The sequence below is a fragment of the Chrysochloris asiatica genome, unplaced genomic scaffold (genome assembly GCF_000296735.1).
Source record: "Chrysochloris asiatica unplaced genomic scaffold, ChrAsi1.0 scaffold00015, whole genome shotgun sequence".
Taxonomy (NCBI): Eukaryota; Metazoa; Chordata; class Mammalia; order Afrosoricida; family Chrysochloridae; genus Chrysochloris; species Chrysochloris asiatica.
The window spans coordinates 31,245,565-31,269,698 of NW_006408533.1; the positions used below are offsets into that span (position 1 = coordinate 31,245,565).

At 42.8% G+C, this 24,134-nt stretch overlaps 1 protein-coding gene across 1 annotated transcript in view; it reads right to left on the reverse strand.

Annotated features, from left to right (window-relative positions):
- EPG5 (ectopic P-granules autophagy protein 5 homolog (C. elegans)) overlaps positions 1 to 24,134 on the reverse strand; it is a 115,603-nt gene that overhangs the window by 78,114 nt on the left and 13,355 nt on the right. Inside the window, exons 2-10 of the mRNA XM_006835102.1 lie at positions 19,447 to 20,391; positions 17,480 to 17,723; positions 16,105 to 16,241; positions 14,681 to 14,788; positions 14,095 to 14,168; positions 10,759 to 10,864; positions 7,978 to 8,092; positions 7,020 to 7,170; positions 2,370 to 2,525 (exon numbers count right to left, since the gene is read on the reverse strand). Coding sequence (XP_006835165.1) covers positions 2,370 to 2,525; positions 7,020 to 7,170; positions 7,978 to 8,092; positions 10,759 to 10,864; positions 14,095 to 14,168; positions 14,681 to 14,788; positions 16,105 to 16,241; positions 17,480 to 17,723; positions 19,447 to 20,391 — 2,036 coding nt within the window. The remainder of the gene's footprint in view (positions 1 to 2,369; positions 2,526 to 7,019; positions 7,171 to 7,977; positions 8,093 to 10,758; positions 10,865 to 14,094; positions 14,169 to 14,680; positions 14,789 to 16,104; positions 16,242 to 17,479; positions 17,724 to 19,446; positions 20,392 to 24,134) is intronic.

The following is a 24,134-nucleotide window of genomic DNA, read 5'->3' on the forward strand; positions in this document are numbered from 1 at the left end:
TTTCTACTCCTGTAAAGATTTACACCCTTGGAAACCCTGTACAGGGTCGCTATGGGTCGGAACCGACTCGACAGCACTTGACAACAACAACAACAACGTGATGGCTGGAACTGCGGTTGCCTTTTCAGGGCCAGAACAAATGATATATAGCCCTGTATAGCTAGATGTCCCCACCCCTGCTACACAGGTTCACTATGAGTCAGAACCAACTCAACAGCACTTAACAACAAACCAGGAGCCAGAGAGCGCAGTGGCTCTGTAGGATAAGCGCTAGACTTCAAACTACAAGATTGGTGGCTCAAGCCCACCAGTCACTTCAAGGGAGGAAGCTGAGGCTTTCTGATCCCACCAAGATGTATAGTCCTAGGAACCCTGAATAGACTAAACAGCAGATGCAGACTCGGTAATCCAAGGCTGAGACTACAGAGACAGTGCAAATAAGAACCGTGCATACGATCCGGATCCAGGACCACAATCCATAGACAGTCCTAGACTTAAATATCCTACAGAATGATAACCTGAAAAATAAAATCTGCAAATCACATGTACCACTACTAACCACCAATGACGCTTGACTACAGGCATCATATGGAGCCTGGTGGCGCAGCGGTTAACAACCTCTCTGTAGGAGAAAGGTGTAGCAGTCTGCTTCTTGGAAAGACTTACAGCCTTGGAAACCCTAGGCTATAAAACAGTTCCACTGTTCCCTGTTGGGTCATTATGAGTTTAACTGACGAGACGGCAACGTTTTTGTTTTGTTTTTATAAACACTACAGTCGCCGCGTTCTCCTCCCTCCCGGCACCCACCCCTGTAGGTGCCCTCTGAGGGGGGTGTACCTCCATGGGGTAAGCCAAGGAGCCACTTGCTCTTGCACCCTCCCCCAGCCTCTCACTATACCCCTCTACAGAGGTGGTCACCAGTGATGGAGGTCAAGGTGGTGGGGACTGTCCCCAGAGCACCAAGGCAGGTCACACCATCGGCTCGGGGGTATTCAAGGTACACCTTGGGAAAAACATAAGAAAAACGGGACTTTCTTGTTATTTCTTGTTGCTCCCTCAAAGATTTACAGCCCCGAAAACCCTATATAGGATTGTCTGAGTCAGAACCAACTTTACAGCACGTAACTCCTATCATTGTCATAGGTGTCTCTTGCTATAGATACTGCATTTGACTCATTCGGGTCTCATCTCCAATTCATGGGATTTGTGGCCTATCATCTGATCTGATTCACAGTTCCCACAGCCTTGCACACCAATAGCCTGTCGTCTGTCCTGTCAATCTGAGTTCCTTGGCTCCCCGACTCAGAGAGGTACCTACTAAGAAAGAAGGGCCAGGAATGGAGTATGTCCTTTGGACCTGGGGTCTCTGTAATGTGAAGCTCCTACATCCAGAGGAAGACTGACACCAAGACACATGGAGAACTCCAAGGAATGTTGGGCCAACAGATGCTGAAAGGACACCAGGACCATTCTCCAGAGCTGACAGCCTTCCATCAGAGCCAGTATGCTGAATTTGGACTTCTTACATTCTAAAGGACACCTGGTATGGTGGTTCAGCATCAGCACTGGACTGCAAATCACAAGGTCAACAAGGAGCTCTGGTAGCGTAGTGGTTCTGAATCAGGCTGTGAACCTTAAGGTCAGCAGTTCGAAACTACCAGTCACTCCAATGAGGCTTTCTGCTCCCATAAAGATTTACAGTCTCAGAAACCCTGTACAGGAGGGTTACTATGGGTTGGAACCGACTCAATGGCACATAACAACAGCAACAATGGGTGTGGTGCCGTGGGTTAATGTGCCAGACTTCAAAGTCATTTGAACTGCAAGGTCGGCAGTTCAAACTCACCAGCTGCTCCTCAGAAACCCTATACAGGGTCACTATAGGTCGGAACCAACTCAACAGCACTTAACAACAACAACAACAGGAGTCCTGGTGTGACACTGTGGGTTAATGTGCCAGACTGCAAAGCCATTTGAACTGCAAGGTCAGGGGTTCAAGATCACCAGCTGCTCCTCGGAAACCTTATACAGGGTCGTTATGGGTCGGAACTGGCTCGACGGCACAACAACAACATAGTTGGATATAAGATAGAATTTATCATTGTTTTTCTCTGCTCAAGACTCTCTCAAAAGTTCAGGAGTAGAGAAACTGAGACATCAAAATCGGTATTTTAAGATGAAAATAAACCTAAGAGAAATAATTTCAGTCAGCAGGCAGTGTACTACAGATAAGGAAACTAGGGCCCATGAATTGGTCCAAAATAAGGATGAAAAACAGAATAAGTGATCTACTTCACTCAGTAACTTTCACTCCAGTCTTTTCCAGTAGCCAGGGGGTTACTTCTCAGACATATCACCATACTTCTTACCTTTTGGCTTTTAGCACATGTAAAACAGCCCTCAAAAACAGCTCATCGAACTCAACCTGCAGCTTCTCCAGGGAATAGGGCTGTAGGGCCAACCCCAAGCCTTGGTTGTGGCTCACATACTGCGCCCAATGGTCACTCACGTAACTAAGGGTCATCCTGGAATGAAGACAGGTTATATACATCACTCACGCAAAACGCCTTCAATTTATCAGCATTCTCATATTATACACGAGGCATTAAACTATTCTACAGACGTTTACTAAGTTCCTATTATCTTCCAGGATTTGAAGGTAATGTAATGAGATTTTTAAAAGTAAATAAACCAAAAAGATCTCCCTTTCCTCATGGAACTTACATTTAGTAGTGAGCAAATGTGATGATGTTGGTGGATTAAAACTCACCAGCCACTCCTCAGAAACCCTCTACAGGGTCGCTGGGAGTCAGACTTGACTTGGAGGCACTTAACAAACAGAGCAACAATAAATAAAATTAATATCAAAAAAATTCTATTATCTTTTAACTTCATTTTTCCATGAACGTTCCATTTTCATGAAGCTCCCTTGTATGTATTTCTGTCACAAGGTAATAATTGACACTGAAAATACAAAGCACAGAGGGGAACATAGTATGTTTGGAGTTGGGGCAGGGTAAAGAGGTGGCCTGGGAGCAGGACATGCCTCACAGGCGAGGGGCACTTGAGTAAGGACATAAGGAGGTGAGAAGTCAGTCACCAGGGTATCTAAGGGAAGGACACGCAGGGAGGTGACCATGAGAAGGCTCCTGGTATGGTCAGCATGTTTGAGGAACAGCAAGAAAGCTGACAGGAAGCCAGATCATCAAAGGCCTGCTAGGCCACTGGGGGCACTTTGGTTTTTCCCAAATAGTATGAAGTCACATGAGCTGACTCAAGATTAAATGGGACACTCCAGCTATTGTGAGAACACATTGGGATTGGAGGAGGTGGGGTTGGGCATGGGTAGGAGGCAATTGTGATATTCAGGTCAGAAATAACCAGAGTAAGTGAGGGTAGTAGCAGTAAAGGTAAAAAAAGGCTACATTTTGGGAAAGGCCTATTTTGTTAATTAAAAAAGACGCTCATTGTTCACACTTTATCATCTCTGACATTGGGAGGTATGTTAAAATTCATGGCACGCCATAATTTGACAACCTTTTCTCTTTCTTGGTGGCACATAATATACATCTTTAGAATGAGTGGCCTCTTAGATTTGACAAAAGATGGTATTTGAAACCTAGAGATGACAGATTTTGCTGCCTGGAGTATAAAAGAAAAGTTAAGAATGAACAAGTGTTTTGGCTTGAGCCACTTAAAGAACAGAGATGTCATTTCCTGAAACTGGGAAGACTGTGGGAGCAGCAGCTTGGGAGGATGGGAAGAGAACATTCAGTTCTGGAATATTCAGTTACAATGTTCATAAGTCATACACCGTGGAGGAGCTGAGTTGGCAAGTGGACATAAAAGTTTCTGAAAGAGGCCAGGGCTAGAATATCAATGGTATTTAAAGACATGATAGTGGTGTGAGACCAAGAAGGGAATCTGGGTAAAGAGAAGAGTTCTAAGTACTGAGCCCTGCGGCACACCACCATTAACAGGCCCTGAACGGTGAGCATTCGACAACCATTGAGACACAAAATGAATGGCCAGTGAAATAGAGGAGAAGCCAGGAGAGGACAGTGTTCTGAAGGCCAAGCAAAAAACATGTTTTCAGGCCATCAAAAATACAGCTATTGATGTCTTCTAATTTGGAGCAAAGGACAGTGAAGGACACCACAGACTCGAGGAAGAAGTTAGTCCACAGGAGTAATGGTCCAGGTAAACCACAGTCTCTTCTAGCCTGAGACCAGAAGAGCTAGATGGTGATTGGCTACCACCACTGAACATGCTGGCCATTAGAATGTTTAGACTGGAAGACAATGTACAACACAACTTGAGTGATAGAGACTGAACCCCAGAGAGTATCACCCCAAGATACTGGAACTGAAGCCAGACCCAGTGGGCACCTTTCAGCCAAATACAAGTTGGCCTACAAAATAAATAAATAACACCCAAAAAGAAAGTGCTCCTTACAACAAAAAAATTTACAAGAACACAGATAAGAAACAGGGAGGGGAAGGAAAAACTGAAGACACGGAGACAAGGAAGGCAGGGGAGAAACGGGGAGAGAGCTAATACATCGTAGGGACATCAATCAATGTCATGGAACAAACTGTGTAAGAACTGTTGAATAGGAAACTAACTTTCATCTAAAGCACAATAAAATACTCAAAAAATATATTTTCCTCATCAGCAAAGTGGCCAAGCGGCAGACACAGAGATGTAGATCATTGTGAAGACCCTGCCAAGGCAAGACCATCACTCTCGAGGTTGAGCCCAGTGACACCATTGAGAATGTCACAGCCAAAATCCAAGACAAGAAGGGTATCCTCCCAACCAGCACCAGTAAACAGCTGGAGGACAGCCGCCCTCTCTAGACTGCAATGTCCAGGAAGAGTCCACCCTGCACCTGGTGCTGCGTCTGTGCAGCGCCATCATCAAGCTTTCCCTGCACCAAATCGCCCAGAAGTACAACTGCAACACAATGGTCTGCTGCGAACGTTTCGCTCACCTGCACCCCTGTGCTGCCAACTGCCGCAAGAAGCACAGCCACTCCAACGATCTGCGCCCCAAGAAGAAGGTAAAATAAGGACCCTCGCTGCTGGCCTCCCGCTAGTGGGGTTCTCCCTAGCCCCATGGCACTGGGCTCTCAACAAAGTTTCACTTGCATTGAACTGAACAAAAAAAGGTTTTAAATAATACAAGATGTTAAGAGCCATGACACAAATAAATATAAGCAAACCCATGTTCACTACAGCACTATTCACATTAGCAAAAAGAGACAGCTAAATGCTCATCAATAGAAGAATGGTTCAAGAAACTTTGGTACGTGCACACAATGGAATACTAGGCAATGCTGAAGCAAATGCTCAATCTATGAACTTGGAGGACATTATGCTTAGTGAAATTAGTCAAGCACTAAAGGACAAATACTATATGAGACCACCATTGTAAAAATTCAAGAACGGTTGTCATGCTAAAAAAAAGAAAACATTCTGTGAGGATTATCACAAGCGGGAGGGTAGGAAAAACTATTCATGGGCTACATGGCAAACACGTGTTAACTTGGGTGTCGGGTAAGGCAATATACAAAAAAAGGGAGGTTAGCAGAAGAAAAATGAAGGTAGTGGAAGACAAGAGTGCAAGAGTTAAAGTGAACAGAGGTAAATACTGTTCTGATGGTACATAAAAAGCTTAAAAACAAAACAAAAGATTTACTCCGGGAAGTAGATGAGAAGGTTCAATCCTGACCCATGGTAAGCTCACTAAGTTCAGACAGGGAATTCAAATCTATTTTGTTTTAGAAACAAAAGCAGGGATGAGAAAAGGGTTTTAGTTTGTTTATTTTTGTTTGGGGATGAAAAATAGCTTATTTATATGCTGAACTGGTTAAGATGGTATATGATACAATAATGATCCAGTAAAGATAGAAAACCTGATAATACAGAAAAGAGTCTATAAACTTAATTCCATGGAAAGCAATATATGGTCTCTTATTTACTCAGACGTATATCCATATATAAGGAGTTCTGGTAGTGTAATGGTTATAAGTTGGGCTGCTAACCTCAAGGTCAGCTAGTTCAAAACTACCTGGAGAGAGATGAGGCTTTCTGCCCCGTAAAGATTTACAGACTCAGACCCTATACAAGGTCGCTATGAGTAGGAACCAACTCCACAGTACTATACCACCACCACCACATCAATATATATTTACTCAGACAGAGTCCTGGTGTGGTGCTGCAGGTTAATGTGTGGGACTGTAAAGTTGGTTTAAACCACAAAGGGCAGCAGTTCAAGCTCACCAGTCACTCCTTGGAAACCCTACATAGGGTCGCTATGAGCTGAAGTCAACTCGACATCACTAACATTTACTCAGACACTGTACAGTAAAAACACAAGCCTAGTTTCCACTCAAATAAATGATAGTGCGTTCCCAGTGTAAGACAGTAGCTCCTGATTGGTAAGTCTACGCAATTTTTATTTTAATGGCATTGTTGTTGTTGCTAAGTGTCCCTAGGTAGGGTTTCTGAGGAGTGGCTGGTGAGTTTGAATCGCCAACCTTGTGGTTCAAACTGACCTTGCAGTACAGCGCATTATCCCACAGCAGTACAAAAATTAAAATCAGAGGCAACAGGACAGCAAAAGGCCTACTGCCAATTATCCACAGATGTGTCACCATTCCAAGGCAAAGGCTCAGCCTTAGAAGAATAGAGAGCAGAGGCAGAGTTAAGAGCCTGCCTTCCCACGGACTCCCTTTCCTCTTCCCTCTTCTACCCACCAATCATCTTGAGGACCTTGATTACCTCCTGAACAGTCAAATTTAACCCAGTTAAATTTGAGATCATATCTTGGGAAACACTGATAAAGTTGTCATCTGGTAAATGATGAAAAATAAAATCAACCCAACAAAATAAAAATTCTTACTTTTCTGAAAATGAGACCTTAAATATAGCAATAAATTACCCATCATCTCCAGTTATACAGTGTCTGCCCAATCAAGGCAAAGCAAAAAGACAAATGTTCCAAAAGCAGATTACCTGATCATATAACCAATGCGCTTCACAAACTGCCGATAGCGAGCTCTGTTAAAGGTTTCCAATCCCACAGCCAGAAGTTGCACTAACGAATTGGCAAAGGCAAAAATTTTCATCATCTCTTGAGGTCTTGTTGTTTCTGGTAAATAATCACCTAGAAATTAGCAAGAGAAAAGAAAAAATGAATATAATTACAAACGGACAAGTAAGGAAGGACACAGGTGAAAATACCACAATGACAAAGCAATAGATAAAATGGACAAGAATTAACATTCAATCCCCTTTAGGCCTGAAATTGACCTCAGCCTGATGACTCAATAGAAACAGGTATGTTTGGTTCAAACATTTCCAGCCAAACAATAGACAGGTCTGTAAGGGGAATAGTAACACAAGTGAGGAGTACACACTCCTTAGAATAAGCAACCATTTGAGACCAAAAGGGCAATATCTACCCACAGAGAAAGCTCAGAAAGGTTAGGAAAGGCGGAATGGAAATGGGAAACACAGGGAGGAAATGGGAAAAGTGTGGTATATTGTGGCAACTGCAATCAATGACATGAAACAAAATGTGTATGACCTGTTGAATGGAAAACTAATTTGCTCTGTACGCCTTCAACCAATTCACAACAATAAGTTAAAATTAATTTTAAAAAGAATCAACAATCCCTTTTACTCCTATATTAACATGAAATGAGAAAGTTGAGACAAAGTATAAAATTAAAGCCTTTTATTAAAGTTGGACAATGTGCGAGCTCTTTGGTCATCTTAGTGGGACATTACAGCCACAAGAGAGAGAAAGAAACTGTTATCAAGGCGATGCAATCAGCTCTCTGTGGTCAAGTTGGGCAAAAAGGAGCATGAATCGGGAGCCAGAAGTAAATAAAGTAACGCTTAATGCTAAGTTCCTTTGTCTGAGTTTACCACTACCACACTTCATAAACAACAAAAGAAAGTCACCTACCATTTGCCTTAAACCCAAGAAGATGCTGGAAGAGTTCATGAAATGGAAACTGGGAGAAAAGGATAACCAAGTCATCTTCATTAAGGAGAATCCAACTAGTCTCAGGGTCTTCGTCCTAAGGGAAAAGATGCTAAATCATGTCAGCTGATTAGATCAGATGGCTCACACTAAGGTCCAGAGTCACAGGAAATATACTGTCTCAATGTTACACATGGGGGATTCTCATAAGACTTTTCAAGGACCTTTCCTCCAGGATAACTATTCGGTCATAGTTCCACAGATGGGTTGGGTAAATCCCCTTACAAAGCAAGCAGAATTTTATGTGCATCTGGGTCACGTCTATTTCTAGCACCTACAACTTTTCTCATTAGATTTCCAACTCAGAGGAGGTCATTAAAAACATTCCTCAAAGTGGGGGTCTTCCTATAAAACTCATCAATTACTGGTATATGGAGGGGATTATAATCATTGTAATGAAACAAAGTATATGATTTGTTGAATGTAAAACTGATGAACTGCCCTGTAAACTTTCACTCAATTCACAAAAACAAAACAAAACAAAAAACTCATCAACCAAGACACTACAGTCCAAGTTCTTTTCGTCACAATTCTTGTCTCCCAAATTGAGGTCTAATCTAGTACCAACAAAATTCTCAGGGAGCAATTAGCATCTACTATGGATGACGGAAATTCCATTGTCCATTAGTGCTGTTGAAGGCAGGCTAAAAATAACAAGGATCATACACAGGGATTATATAAGGGAAATCTTTTTAAGCTAAATCCTGAGATATGCTAAATTAAAAAAGGGAATACAATAAAAAGATTAAGAAATCCTAAAACTATATCATCTAAATTTCAGCAAGGGACTAATGCAATTTATTTATAACTTCTTTAAGTCAATTCATTTTTATCTTCCCATAGCACTGTAGGATAATCACTAGTCCGCAAGGTTGGTTTGAAGCGCAAACTCGCCAACTGCTCCTCGGAAACCCTACAAAGGGTCGCTATGAGTCAGAACTGACTCAACAGCAACATGGGTACTTTGGACCAGTCTCTGGAGAAGAACATCACATTGGTAAAGTAGAAACGTCAACGAAAAAGAGAACAACTCTCCTCCAACAAGATGGGCTGACACACTGACACAGTGGTTGCCAACAATGGGCTCAAACAGCACCAACTGTAAGGTTGGTATAAAAACAGATAGTGCTTTGTTCTGTTACAGAGTCACTACGAATCTGTGTACAGCAAGCATACAGAAACCACAGATACGGAAAAGCAAGAGTGCTTTCCTCCCACACAGCCTTTCGGACTCAACAGCACTCCCTAATTCTTCATCTCATTCAACATTTCGTGAATGCTTACCAGAAGCCCAGGAGCACTATGGCTATGTAGGATAAACACTGAACCGCGAACCACAAAGTCAAGGGTTCGAGCCTACCAGTCACTCTTTGAGGAAAAAATGAGGCTTTCTGCTCCCACAAAGATTTACAACCTCAGAAACCATATTTAGGATCCCTATGAGCCAGAACTGATTTGATGACACTTAACAACAATGAGAAATCAGGCACCAAGCAGGGTTCTTAATTTTCTGTCACTGAGGCTAAATATAGTAAACCAATCAGAAACAAAAGGAGCAGCGACCACTCTGGGGGGAGAGCTCCCTCATTACAATCTTTACTGGTGTGGTGCTGTTGGATAAGCACTGGACTGCTAACCACAGTATCAGTGGTTCAAACCCACTGAAACCCTGTACAAGGTCGCTATGAATTGGAACCAACTCAACAGCACTTAGCAACAACAATCTCTCTCTAAAAGGACATGAAAATGTGTGGCAGACTTCTCTCATGTGTCTGTGGATTCACACACTGCTCACTGCAGCAGGGTGTGGGCTGCTGGTCCATGGCACAGAGGTTCGAACACCTTTGCTGTGCCTGAAGGGCGTTTCTCAAAGTGGTCTTTCAAAGACTGTGATATTGCTGTTGTTGGTTTTGACTCATAGTAACTCTGTATAAGGTTTCCAAGGACTGGCTAGTGGGTTTGAACCGCCAACCTGTGGTCAGTAGTCCAGTGCTTACCCTACAGTAGGAAACCCTATCCCTAGCTATCCTAGACAAACACATCAAATCAAAATTTAGATCATTTAAAAAAAAAAATTCATGGGGGGAATAAAAAAATAAAACTAGATCTGATAATTAGCTAGATTTTAAACATTAAATTCTGACCAGAGCTTACCCTACAGTAGGAAACCTTGTCCCTAGCTATCCTAGACAAACACATCAAATCAAAATTTAAATCATTTAAAAAAAAAAAAAAATTCATGGGGGGAATAAAAAAAATAAAACTAGAGCTGATAATGAGCTGGATTTTAAACATTAAATTCTGACCAAACAGAGCTGGAACAATGAGAGAGACCCAGAAAATATGAGACAAAGAGAACTTTGGCAAGTGCCTCAGACTGCCTGTAGGTAGGTGAGCTCTCAACCCCAGACACTTGTTAGAACATAAAAGCCCCATTGTAAACATTATATAATTGGGCTATATTGAGTTTCCAGGCCCCAAACCCTCCCAGATGGATCTTTTCTCAGGAGGGATGCATAGAGCACATAGGTTCATGACAGTGTGATTAAGTGACAAGTGGCTTCACACCCCATCTTGGGGATCACAAGAGTCCTCAACTCAAAGGACTATTGTAAAGATTCAAGGAGAAAGGTGCTGACAACGGTATCCAGTACTAAGAGCTCAGAACCTGTTAGTGAAAGTCAGGGCGATGCCACCAGTTACCTCTTCCCCCGCCTCATCCACTAGAGTCCAGGTCCCCGACACCGACCCCGAGGAAGTCAGGCTGCGCTCGCATGGCTTCATGTGGCACATGAAATCTGCTCGATTTCTACAAGAACAAAGGAGACAACTCCAGTTACAAAACAAGACTGCATTCTGAATCATTTTCTCATCAGCATGGGCCAATCTTGAAATTATTTAAATTAGTAAATAAAAATCCAAACCCAAACCCAAACCACTGCTTCAGAGTCGACCCTGACTCAGAGACCCTACAGGACACAGGAGAACTGCCCCTAAGGCTTCTGACACTATCACCTTTATGGACACAGACCACCTTGGCTTTCTCTCGTGTAGCAGCTGGTAGATTCTAACCGCTGATCTTCTAGTTAGCAGCCCAACACTTAACCCACCACGCCCCCAGGGTTCCTAAACCAAAAAAGAACTCTTTAAAAACCAACCTACAAAACCTTCTCTAATTGTGCTGGAGAGGTCAGGATCACTCTGAATTAGTGGCATCCTAGAAAAGCGTTTCCGTGAGCACAGCTCCTCGTACACAGTGGGACCTCAACCCATATGGACTGCTACAGATGCTTAGTTAGCTCGGCCTAACCATACAAAGTGTTGCTTTAAAAAACATGATTTACTGAATTTTAGAAAAGCAGTTAAGGATGATCTGCAAATAATGCAGAGGCTTGTTTGAGGCAATAAAAATACATCTAAATGAAAAACACTTCTGAGTCAAATCACATCTATCCCGTGTGTGGGAACAGTCACCTGACTGAGCCCAGGCAGTGAAAGGTCTACAATTCCTGCCAGTTGCCCAAGGTACCCTTCAGATCTGACATGTATCTATCTGCTTGTACACATCACTCAAATTTTTCTCCATCCTGTCTCATTTTTCTGTCTTTAGGACTGCTAACACCTATTCAGGTATGCAGACGCAGAGACCCAGAGTTAGGCCTGGTGCATTCCTTTCCAGTCATCTCTTTATTTCGTCAACTCCCTAATCCTTTATAGAAAAACATGACTTTTGCGTTCCCTCACTCTCCTCCCCATTTTCATTACCCCAATTAAGGTTCTGAGAAGAGAGAGGCTTTCCTGGGACCTAATGTCTCTGGTAGCGTAGTGGTTACAAATCGGGCTGCGAGCCGCAAGGTCAGCAGTTCAAAACTACCAGCTGCTCTGCGGGAGAAAGATGAGGCTTTCTGCTCCCGTAAAGATTTACAGCCTTGGAAACCCTGTACAAGGTCGCTATGAGTCGGAACTGACTCCATGGCACATAACAACAACAACGTCAGAGTAGCGTAGTGGTTACGAGTCAGGCTGCTAATCTCATGGTCAGCAGTTTGAAACTACCAGCTGTTCTGCGGGAGAAAGATGAGGCTTTCTGCTCCCATAAAGATTTACAGCCTTGGAAACCCTGTGCAGGGTCACTATGAGTTGGAACTGACTCCACGGCACATAACAACAACGTCAGAGTTGGAGTTCTGGTGTGACACTGTGGGTTAATGCGCTGGAATGCAAAGCTGATTTGAACCACAAGGTCAGTGGTTCCAGCTCACCACTTGCTCCTCGGAAACCCTATATAGGGTCACTACAGGTCAGAACTGACTCGACGGCACTTAACAAAAATAACAACGTCAGAGTTAGTGACACTATTAAAGGTCACCTCCCTCTTGATGCTGGGTTGGGTTCCAGAGTTAGGAAAGTCAGATAGCTGTAATCTCTCCATTAAGCAGAAGCATGTACTCTTCTGAAACAGTGAGATAAATTCTGAGCAAGAGGAATTTATGGCATAACAAGAACTCAGCTGTTTTCTCAACTTTCACAAGACCTAACTGTGAAGCAAAGGAGCTCTGGTAGCGTAGTGATTATGAATCAGGCTGCCAACCTCAACGTCAGCAGTTCAAACTACCAGCTGTTCCACAGGAGAAAGATGAGGGGTTCTGCTCCTGTAAAGAGTTACAGCCTCAGAAAGTCTGTGCAGGGTCGTTAAGGGTCGGAACCGACTCCACGACTTAACAACAACTGTGAAGCCAAGTCCCCAGTGGTGCACCCCAGTGGGGCTCCAGGCCAAGGGAGAGGTCTTACTAAGTATGCATCGATCTTATTTTTTCTGCCTATAATGAACCATATAAATAATGTGCACATGTATATAAAAGACAAGCAAGGATGTTGTACAAGAAAGCTGTCTGGGGCTCAAAAAATACAGAACACACAGATTATCTGCATAAAAATATCCTACTCTAATAGTAGTCAGCCACTTCACCATCTCTGGCTGTAAAATGAACCCGGAAATAATGGTCCGTGAAGGTTGTTCCTCCTGTCAATTGATAGCCACCTGAACTACTGGAGCTGCCATTGCTGCTTGATGTCCATCCTAATCTTCCTTGAATACCTTTATTCTTGTTCAGATCGCCTTAATAACTACGAAGGTTGTTGTTGTTGTTAACTGCTGTTGAATCGGTTCTGACTCATGGGAGCCTGTATAGGGTTTCCAAGCAGCAGCTGGTGAGCTTGAACCACTGACCTTGCAGCTCAAACCAACTTTGCAGTCGCCACCAGAATGTATCAAATCTAGACATCTCTGCCTTAAATGGCAGCCTTCTATTCAACTTATCCTAGTTAGTCATCTGTAATAACATCTCCCACATCTCCCTTTGCTCTTGCCAAGCTGATCTCCTCCCTGCTCCTTTCATGGCTATACTCACCTAACTCCAGTTCTTTGCTAACACCGTGCCCTTCCTTTTCTCCTCCTCAACTGAATAGGGCACCAACTCATGCTTCTTTAAATCCCTGGCTAAGCTTCTACTCGGCTTTCTTTATGATCTTCATTTCTACTTTGTTAATTATATCTTCCTAACTCTATGCAGGACCGCTATGGGTTGAATCAACTCAATAGCACTTAACAACAACTTAGCATTTAACTCTCTTGACAGTTTCTGCCACCGTCTCTAAATCTTCTAAAGAACAGACAGCATGGTGGGTTATGTGTTGGGCTGCTAAACAGAAGGTCAGCAGTTCAAATCCACTGCAAGACAAAGACGCTGTGTGCTCCTATAAAGACTTACAGCCTTTGGAAACCCTATACAAGACCACCATGAGTCAGAACTGACTCAACGGTAAGCAGCAGCAGCAGTAGCAAGGCACTTTTCACAATCGCATCCATGCCAGAAGAGGAACTATCTCATTATAATACACACCCAGGGAAATCCAAGAAAGAACTGTGAAAAGGCTACAAAGTTCATTTGGGCAATGATGACGCGGGAATTCCCTTAACAGACCTTCAGCAAGAGGCAGCATTTCCATTTCTACTTCACAGAGCTCTTCCATACTTACTGGACAGGAGACATGAGCAGGGCAAGGGACTGCATAAACTGAAAGACTCCCGATGGGTTATTCAACACTTTGATCTGAAATCAGTGAAGGAGAAAGCAGACTGTTCAAGACCAACAACCCAAGTGCCCATAATTTAGTTCACCAGCATTACGACAGGACTTCTGGTGTAGCGCTGTAGGATCAGCACTGGACTGCAAACCACAAGGTCAGCAGTTCAAACCCATCAACTACTGTGGAAACCCTATACAGGTTCGCTATGAGTCAGTTCGCTATTGAGTACTACAGAAAAAAGTCCTGTGCAGAACTGTTACAGAATTAAACACTACTCAAACTGCCAAGCCAAGCCCCAACTGAACTTCTGCAATTCTATTCTAATTTCATCAATTGAGGGTGGACCATCAGCATAAAAATTCTTGTGACTATATAGTAGGTATACTTTAAGACTTTTATTTTAAATATCCATAGTTTTTAAGTAGCCTCTTTTTTGGGGGGGTGGGGGTGGAAACAAGGGAAATTATTTCTTCAGGAAGCCTATCTATTAAGACTTCCCCCAATCTCCTCAAGATCAGAAGGCCATTCTTCATACCTGGATGAAAGGAACGGCCCATTTACTAACACCAGCAGGGCATCGGATAATATGGTTCAGAAGGAAGAGATGATCTCCAGGATAGCCAACTTTTTGTAACACTGACACCTGAACAACAAAGGACATATGGTTTCACTATTTAAAGAAGACGGCCTAGTTCAGTCAGTTAGCCAGTGTTTAAATACACGCAGTCTTTCAAAAGCATAACCAGACATAATGCATAATATCGAATAACTGAGTTTCTATTACACAGAGGCAGTGTGGCCCGTGAACCATTGTGTACTCTGATAAAAATTTTATAGCTTCTCTGTAAATACTTTCTGGCAACTTACTAGCCATATGTGAATAGATAAATAGCAAGGCAAATAATCAAATCTATTCTCAATTTTGATTAGTGTCTCAAATCCAAATAAGTGTGCTTAAAATAACACCCTATATTTAAGTACTCTAACATGAACCCGGGAGTACGAATGCTCTGTAGAATAAGCACTAGACTATGAATCACAATGTCAACAGTGGGAGCCCACCAGTCACTCTGCAGGAGAAAGATGAGGCTTTCTGCTCCGACAAAGATTTATTGCCTTGGAAACCCTAAACAGGGTCACTATGAGACAGAACAATGTTGTTAAGTGTCAAGTCGGTTCCAACTCATAGCAGCCTGGATACAGTTTCTGAGGAGCAGCTGGTGGATTTGAACCACTGATCTTGTGGTTCACAGTCCAGTGGTGATCTTATAGCGCCATAGCAGGAGTCCAACAACAATATGAACCTAAAAAAGCACCACAGTGGGACCCACCGAGAAACACAACAAACAAATATCCCCCTCCTCTGCAGCACACCTAACATCGCTCCGAAATCTTCCAAATCCTGATGTCTTTCTTCCTCCTCTTAAAAATGAAAAAAGTGTGACTAAGTGAACCATTAAATATACGATAAAAAGAAATCTATGAGGAAACTTTTTTGATCAAATGCCTATTCTCCAAATACACATCTAATCTTAAATTTGGTATTTTTATTTCTTCCTAAAATCTAGGATTCATAAGGTTTACTAGAGAAAAAAATCTCTTTGAGCTCAATAATGCACTAGAGAAATATAACCCGGAGTCCTGGTGTGGCGCTGCAGGTTAATGCGCTGGACCGCAAGGTCAGTTTGATCTGCAAGGTTGGTAATTCAAGCTCACCAGACGCTCCTCCGAAACCCTATACAGGCTCACTATGAGTCAAAACCGATTTGACAGCATTTACCAACAACAACAACAATATAACTTATTGCCATGTGTCATGATCAAAGGAAATGCCACTCCTGAACTCAGGAAGGGAATCAGCTGCTGAAGAAAAAACCATGAAGGACAAAAGAGATGGTCCTGAATTTCCAGACATTACCAGGGACACGGAAGAGACAGTGTCTGTTTCTGCTTCCTTACCAGTCTCTGCAGCCAGAGAAGGACATCCTCATAGAACTGCGCATCCTCGTGAACTCTCCTGGTAAACATGAACAGGACACTGATGCACTCCTTCAGCTGACACAGATCAGAGGGAACACTTCCTATCTGTTTCAACACTATCATTCAAAAGAAGACTGAATGAGTCTCACAGAAATGGACTTTTGGGGAGAAAAGCTCTTTAAAATATCTAGTTTATATTAAAACCCAAGGAGAAAAGTTGGATCTGAATTTTATTTGAATTTCTACTAAATATAGAAACCATGCTGTTGTTGTTATGTGCCATCGAGTCGTTTCCGACCCATAGCGACCCTGTATAGGGTTTCCGAGGGTGTAAATCTTTACGGGAGTAGAAAGCCTCATCTTTCTCCCGCGGTGCAGCTGGTAGTTTCGAACTGCTGACCTTAAGGTTGGCAGCCCGATTCGTAACCACTACGCTACCAGAGGACCTTAGAAGTATTTAATTCTGTGAAGCTCAAAAAGAAAATAATTACTTTATCAAAATATATTATATGTTCTTCTTAAAACCAAACAATAGTTTAGCCTAACTAATAAAGAATGTGTGTCTTAGGGCAACTGAAGAATTACACAGGAAGTGTAGGGGGCAGTGAGATTATGTTAATGGGGAGAAACAATTTCGAAAAGGAGGGTGGGAATGGTTGCACAATGGAATAACTGCACATATAGAAATTGTTGAATTGCTGCATGTTCTGTGCATATATTTTTCAACAACAATAAAAAATAAATTTTATTTAAAATTTATCATATGTTATCTGAAGGTCAGCAAATTTTTAGCTTACCCCAGCTCTTTGATTAGTTAATAAAACCTGGGGAGGGGAGAGAAGGGATTTTTTTTTTTAACTTTTAAAAATCCTAATATCTCTTCCAGAAATAAAAATTCTATCATTCAATAGTTCTCTTAAACACGTCCCCAAATTTGAAAAATTCAGATTACAGACCTGACGAAAATTAAGTAAAATAAACCTTCAACCAAGTCACAATAAAAATCCTTTCTTAAATAGAGAAAATTAAGTAAAATAGCCCAACAAACTGGACTAGCAAAAATAAAGTTGCAAAAGACAGAGAACAAAGAGGTATTCTAATCATGAATTCTCTTTATCATCAAACTATGTAGACTCTCCCAGACACATATAGGGCAGCAAGGGACATTATGGAGAAGCAGGGAAGGAAGACCTAGCACTATTCCCACGAAATCCCATTAAGACAGATGTCAATTCTGCACTGAGAAAGGCAAGGTGAAATAGCAAGGACAAATGGTACCTTGTAAACCAACTCATTTAGCCAGATTCTTTTTTCATTTCAGAGCACAACACAGAATGAAACCTCCATTACTTACCTAGACCTTGCTGATGAATTGCTAAAGATCTCAGAACAGCTGAACTATTGAGCAGAGCATGGATGTAAGACTCCACTTGTAATCTCGAGAGCACAGACGTGTAAGAATGCAGAGCCAGGATCTGGTGGAGGTGCTCGGATTTGGCGTCAAAGATCTTCTTTAGCTCTGCTAGTGCATTTTCATCCAGCTCTACTCTCTCGTAGCGATGATAGCCTGAAACTTTCACTTGATCTGCACAGATACCCTAGTTGTGGCAGTAGGAAGTAAAATAGGAAAACAGTTACTATTTGTACTTGAAAGAATCATGTGGCAGGAACAGACTATCTAAGATGCATTGGTTTCGGTACCATCCTCAGAGAGGTTATTATATCAATGAGATGCTAGACTACTGTGTAGAGACTAATACAAGCAAATAGACACAATCATAAAAAGAGTCCTGGTGTGGCAATGCAAGATAATGTGCCGGATGACAAGTCAGTTTGAACCACTTCAACGGTTCAAACTTTCCAGTTCAGCGGTTCAAACTTTCCATCTGCTCCTCGGAAACCCCATAAAGGGTCTCTCTGGCTCGGAACCGACTCAACAGCACTTAACAACAACAATGAGCTGTATAATGCAGTTATAAACGCAACACAAATTTGGATAAGAAGTCTTCCAAAGAAGTAAGTGGGAAAGGTACCAGAAAAAAACAGTGCTGGGCCCTAGGTCTCTCTTGATGATCTTTCTTACCTTCTACTTTATAATCACTGAGGTCAATGTGCTCTCTCCTCGAATTCAATACACCTGAACATCTCTGTACCTACCCTCATTAGTCTCTGGGGTTCTGCTCAAATGAAAGAGACCCTTTGCTTTTCAATACTAACTCCTGCACCTGTGTTTTTTATTATACGCTTTTGGTCAATAATTCTAAAAAGCTTCCCTTCCCATAGACTCTTATCTACAAAGAGAGAGACAGGTCTCCCAATGAATGAGCGTTCGCTAGAGAAAAACGCCAGGTTTTTTCCTGGTATCTCCTTCAGCTTCCCTTTACAGTCAAATGTGTCCAGATTGACCTTCCCTTCCCTGCCATTCCTCCGAGCCCATAGTGAAATTGCTTTCCTAATGGTCACCCTGGGTTCTATGGGGTCTCACCTAACTGTCTTCTTTGTTTTCTCATCTCTCTCTACCTTGTTACGTGGATCATCCTCTCTTTGACATTTTTTATCTACCAAAAAGTTCACGGCATTATACCCAAGATCACAAATTAGTGGTTGATGGCTGAACTGGGCATGATTAGTTGTTGGAAGTGCTGTGGAGTCGTTTCTGATTCGTAACTATCCTGTATAAGGTTTCCAAGAACAGCAGGTGGGTTTGAATCGCTAACCTTGTGGTTAGCAGTCCAGTGCTTATCCTACAATGCCACATCAGGAGCCCTTTGTTGTTGTTGTTATGTGCTGTGGAGTCAGTTCCGACTCATAGTGACCCTGCATAGGGTTTCCGAGGCTGTAAATCTTTACGGAAGCAGGCCCCATCTTTCTCCCACAGAACAGCTGGTAGTTTCGAATTGCTGACCTTGAGATTAGCAGCCTGATTCATAACCACTATGCTACCAAAAGCCCTAGAGACATGATTCTCAAAGCCTACACTGTGTGACTATGTGCATTTAATTAGTTGCCAACATTTACAAATCAGGATCTCTTGGATAATAATCCAGATGTCTAGCTTCTCTTGGAAAATCACAAGACTTGGCAACGCTGAATCAAAACAATCTGCTAGACCTCAAGAGAGCTGTCCCTCTAGACAGACCATGAACTGTCCCACTCAGCCATCTTTCCTCTTTGAGATTCCCTGCATGGGTCCTGTCAGAACCTTACTTCGTGACCTCTGTGTGACATGTGTCTGAGCTAGGACAGGGTCATAGAGGGAGGAGGAGCCAACTCCAGACTTAGAAATGTCACAGGAACAGTAGCCCCACTGGTGCAAAATACCTGGACAGACATTTGTTCCTCCTTAAAGTGCCACAGTCGACTTGTAGCATTTTGGCAATCAGATACCAGGGTAAGTAGCTCAGCTTCAGCCAGCAGCAGCTGCTTCCTACAGCGTGAGTAGTTCAAAAGCAACTCATAAAACTCATGCCTGTCCTGATGAGCCATGCAGTCAAATTCTTCTAAGTATGACTCAATGTTCTCCAGCCAGGAGCCAGGCTCAAAGATTTTTAGCTGTTCTTTAGTAAATGGTACTAGTTCTGGTTGAGATGGCAGTTCAGGATAGAGTCGTTCATTACGCAATAGAGGTTTCACAGCCACCAAAGCTGGTTCTTCTCTAGTCATTTCAGAGGGCAACTGGGGATACAGTTTTTTCACTACAGGTGGGTTTAAAACTGTGGCTTCACAAGAACTCTGCAAGCCAACACTGTGTAGCACCTCTGAAGACAGAGCCAAGTCTTGTTTGTCTTCTGTCCTATTATGAGATGCTCTGAGAACCTGCAAAGTTCCCATTTCTTGTTGAAAATGAGAAAAATCAGGCTGCAGAATGCTTTCTGAAGGTCCACAATGTAACAATTTATTTTCTTCTATTTCTGTAAAGTTCTTGGGGGTTTCTACTTTGGTTCCAACATCGTCTCCAAGGTTGACCTTTGGCTTGATGGCTCCTTCCTCAACATGGGCTCTGACCTCTCCCCCTTCTGTTAGGGTGTTGGTGACACATGTCAAGGAGCCAGCATTGCTTATAGTTAGGGAGGTGAGTGGAACATCAAACATTTCACTCTCCTTTTGTTCACTGGCTTCATCCTGTGGCTGGGAGTCAGTTATTTTCAAAATCAGATCTTCTTGGGTTTCATCCACTGCAAGAGGGATTTCTTGCTCTCTGGAAGTTTCTAGAAGGAAGACGTCTTGGGACTCTTCCCTCTGAAGGGTTTCACATTTCTTCTTTTCCTAAAAACAAAGTTTATAATGTGAAAAAACTTCAAACACATCATAATAAGCAGCAAATGATGACATAAGGATGGAAAAGGTAATCAGCTTGTTCTCCATTCAACTAGAGGTGAACTGAAATAGGACCGTCTCCAAGTATCTTAAGACCACAATAGGTTTTTGGATTCACTGGGGACAAACACATTTGCACAAGATCCAAGCAGAGAAGTTGGAACAACCTGAGAAACAATATGATTGCAACTCATAGGATAAAACAAATACCCATAATCCCCTTATTTCCACAAATAAGTGGATAAATATATAGGCAAGAAGCAATAACTCTTTCTTATAGAAGCATTCCAATCAATAAATATAGAAGGAATTTAAAAACCACCCTTGGAACACTACAGTAACTGCCACAAGCAAGGTCTACTGATGGGTAATTTGTTAATTGAGTACATGAACGTTTAAGCAGAAACAGGATATCTACACACTCTCAAACTATCTCCTCCTAAATATTCAGTAATTATAAAGGGGGAAAAAACAAGTAAATTTCAGTGGATAATCCTGGCAGACAATACCTTACCCAAGTTAATTGATAACCATCACTAGTATTAATGCATGGAGTCCTGATGTGGCACTGTGGGTTAATATGCCAGACTGCAAAGCCATTTGAACTGCAAGGTTGGCGGTTCAAGCTCACCAGCCTCTCCTTTGGAAACCCTATACGGGGTCACTATGGGTCAGAACCGACTCAATAGCACTTAACAACAACACTGAGTCCTGGTATGGCACTGCAGGTTAATGCACCGAACTGTAAAAGTTGTTTGAATTGCAAAGTCAGTGGTTCAAGCTCACCAGCCTCTCCTCGGAAACCCTCTACAGGGTCACTATGGGTTGGAAAAGACTTGACACTTGAGGGCACTTAACAACAACATATTGTCGTTGTTTTTGTTGAGAGCCATCCAGCTGGTTCCAATTCATGGCGAGCCTGTAAAGGGTTTCAGAGGAGCAGCTGGTGGCTTTGTACCATTGACCTTGTGATTATCCTATTTGAATGTCCACACACTGCAGATCTGCAAACATCCCTAGGGTGTGTACATGGGAAGAGGAAGTTTGCTGTGATCTTTACCAACGGCATCAAGGGCAGGGGTGAGGACTCTGCTGCTTCCTCCCACACTTCTCCACAGCATAGCATGGATGAACTTTAAAAACATTATGCTAAGTGAAAGAATCTATCCACAAGGAACCTGTATTACATGATTCTGCTTATAAGAAACGTCCAGAATAGGGAAACTGCAACAGAAGGAAAGTAGTAGCCTAGGTCCTAGTGCCTGGTATAGCAATGTAAGATAAAAAATGGAGTGCTAATTACAAGGTTGACAGTTCAAACTCACCAGCCGCTCCTGAGAAACCCTATGCAGGACTGCTGCTGAGATAGGTCCTAGTAGCTTGGAGAGAGAATGGGAAGTAACTTAATGAGTACAGGGTTTCTATGAGGGTTGTTAAAAATACTTAAACTCTGGGTGGCAGTTGCACAACCCTGTGACCATATTAAAAAGTATGAAGTGCAACTTTAAATGAGTGAATTGTATGGTACGTGAAACATCTTTCAATCAAGCTGTTTATAGATTTGTACTCTCTTAAACTATTGTTAAGTGGCATCGAGTTGATTCCGACTCACAGCTACCCTGTATAGGGTTTACGAGGAGCGGCTGGTGAGTTTGATCTGCTAGTTTTGCAGCTCAAACCAATCTTCTGGTCAAGTGCTTTTCCTAAAGTGCCACACCGGACTCCTCTCTACCACGCAGTTAATTCTGACTCATGTTGTTATTGTGTGCTGTGGAGTTGGTTCCAACTCATAGCGACCTTGTACAGGGTTTCCAAGGCTGTAAATCTTTACAGGAGCAGAAAGCCTCATCTTTCTCCTGCAGAACAGCTGGTAGTTTCGAACTGCTGACATTGCGGGTCTCAGCCAGATGCGTAACCACTACGCTACCAGAGCTCCTTATTCTGACTCATAGTGGCCCTGTATAGGGTTCCAGACTATAAATCTTTATGGGCGCAGACCTCACCTTTCTACTCAGGATCGGCTGGTGTGTTTGAACCACTGACCTCATGGTTACCAGTCCAACGCTTATTCCACAACACCACCAGGGCTCCTCTACCAGCCCCCTCAAAAAACCAAACCCACTGCCATCAATTTCAAGTCCTAGTGACCTTACAGGAGCACACAGCCCATCTTTTTCCCTCAGGAGCAGTTGGAGGCTTTGAACTGGTGACCATGAGGTCATTTATTAGCTCCACCACTGGTCCTTGAGACGTACTCAATGCTGATTGGTAGAAAGACAAAGGAGACAGAGAGGTGGAAGCAGTCAGATTAACCACAAGATTTAGGAACAACAACACTCCTGCCTCTCCTGCCCTAAGGCTTCCCCAAGAGTTCTAGACTGTCCCTCAGGTAGTTTTGAACTTCCTAGCACCCCTCCACCACTTCACCTCAACTCCACCTCACTGCTTCCTCTCAAAGCCCTGCAGGATTGCTCTTGCAATTTTAAGTCCTCCCATTCAACTAAGCAACATGAAGCCCATTTTACTACTGTACAGGGAAGCACTGGGATGTTAACTGCAAGGTCGGCCACTCCTCAGGAACCCTATACAGGATCAGGAAGGGTGAGAATCAACTCAAGGGCAAAGACAGGGAAGCATGAGGCATTTTACTTCTGATTATAAGTCTGTGATCCCATAAGGTTTTCTGTTTGTCTTTTAAAGGGAGAGCAGCTCTCCTTTTGTTTATTATTTTCCCCTAATGGTTTCAAAGACCCCAAACCCACTCTTGCAGCACTGGACCCTGGGTGGGATAGCAGCAGTTAGGCAGAGCACATGGTTTGGGCATAGGCTCGCAGGCTACTCCTACTCAAGCTGTCAGCCGCTTTTCGGCTCTATCTCCACTGCTTCCTCTCATTGCCACTACAGGCAACATGGGTCTGGTCCTGTTCTCTTGTATAGCTCCCTTGAGAGGGCAGAACCTCTGTGGTGAGAAGAGGGCACCTGCTACCTTCATCACCAAGTGCCAAGGCCTTAATCCTGAAGACTCCCAGTGATTTTCTCTAAAGCACAGAAGAAGGGGAGGAGCCAAGACTCCAGCCTCTGACCTACCAGGAATTAATCCCAAAAAACCTAAGACCAGTATCTCCAAAACACTGCTCCCAGCAGTCCTGGCTCTCCACAGGATGGACAATGACTCTTAACTCTGACATTCAGTGCTCTCAATGACTCAATTAGGAATCTGTCTCAAAACAGAATCTTCCCTTCAAACTCCTACAACATGTACTTGTCATCGAGCTCTGGTCATGCATTGCCTCATGTGGGTGATTTACCTTTATGCTCTGTCTCCTCCAAATACAAAAGGGCAAGGGCTCTACCTTATTCTGCTTTGGACCTCTGAATTTTTGACACTGTGCTCAAGCAATGTTTCTTTCTTGAAACAACAGTGATGACTTATAACACACAGAATTCACTGAGTACCAACTGCACATAAGATGAAAAAATTCAAGAAATTACTAAATTGTCCAACAAATACCTATACTTAGCTATATGCTCTGGCTTTGCATAGTGCTTATGAATCGGAGTCAGCAGTTCAAAACTACCTGCTGTTCCACGGGAAAAAGATGAGGCTTTCTGTTCCAATAAAGATTTACAGCCTTGGAAACCCTGTATAGGGTCGCTATGAGTCAGACCAACTCCACAGCACATAACAAACA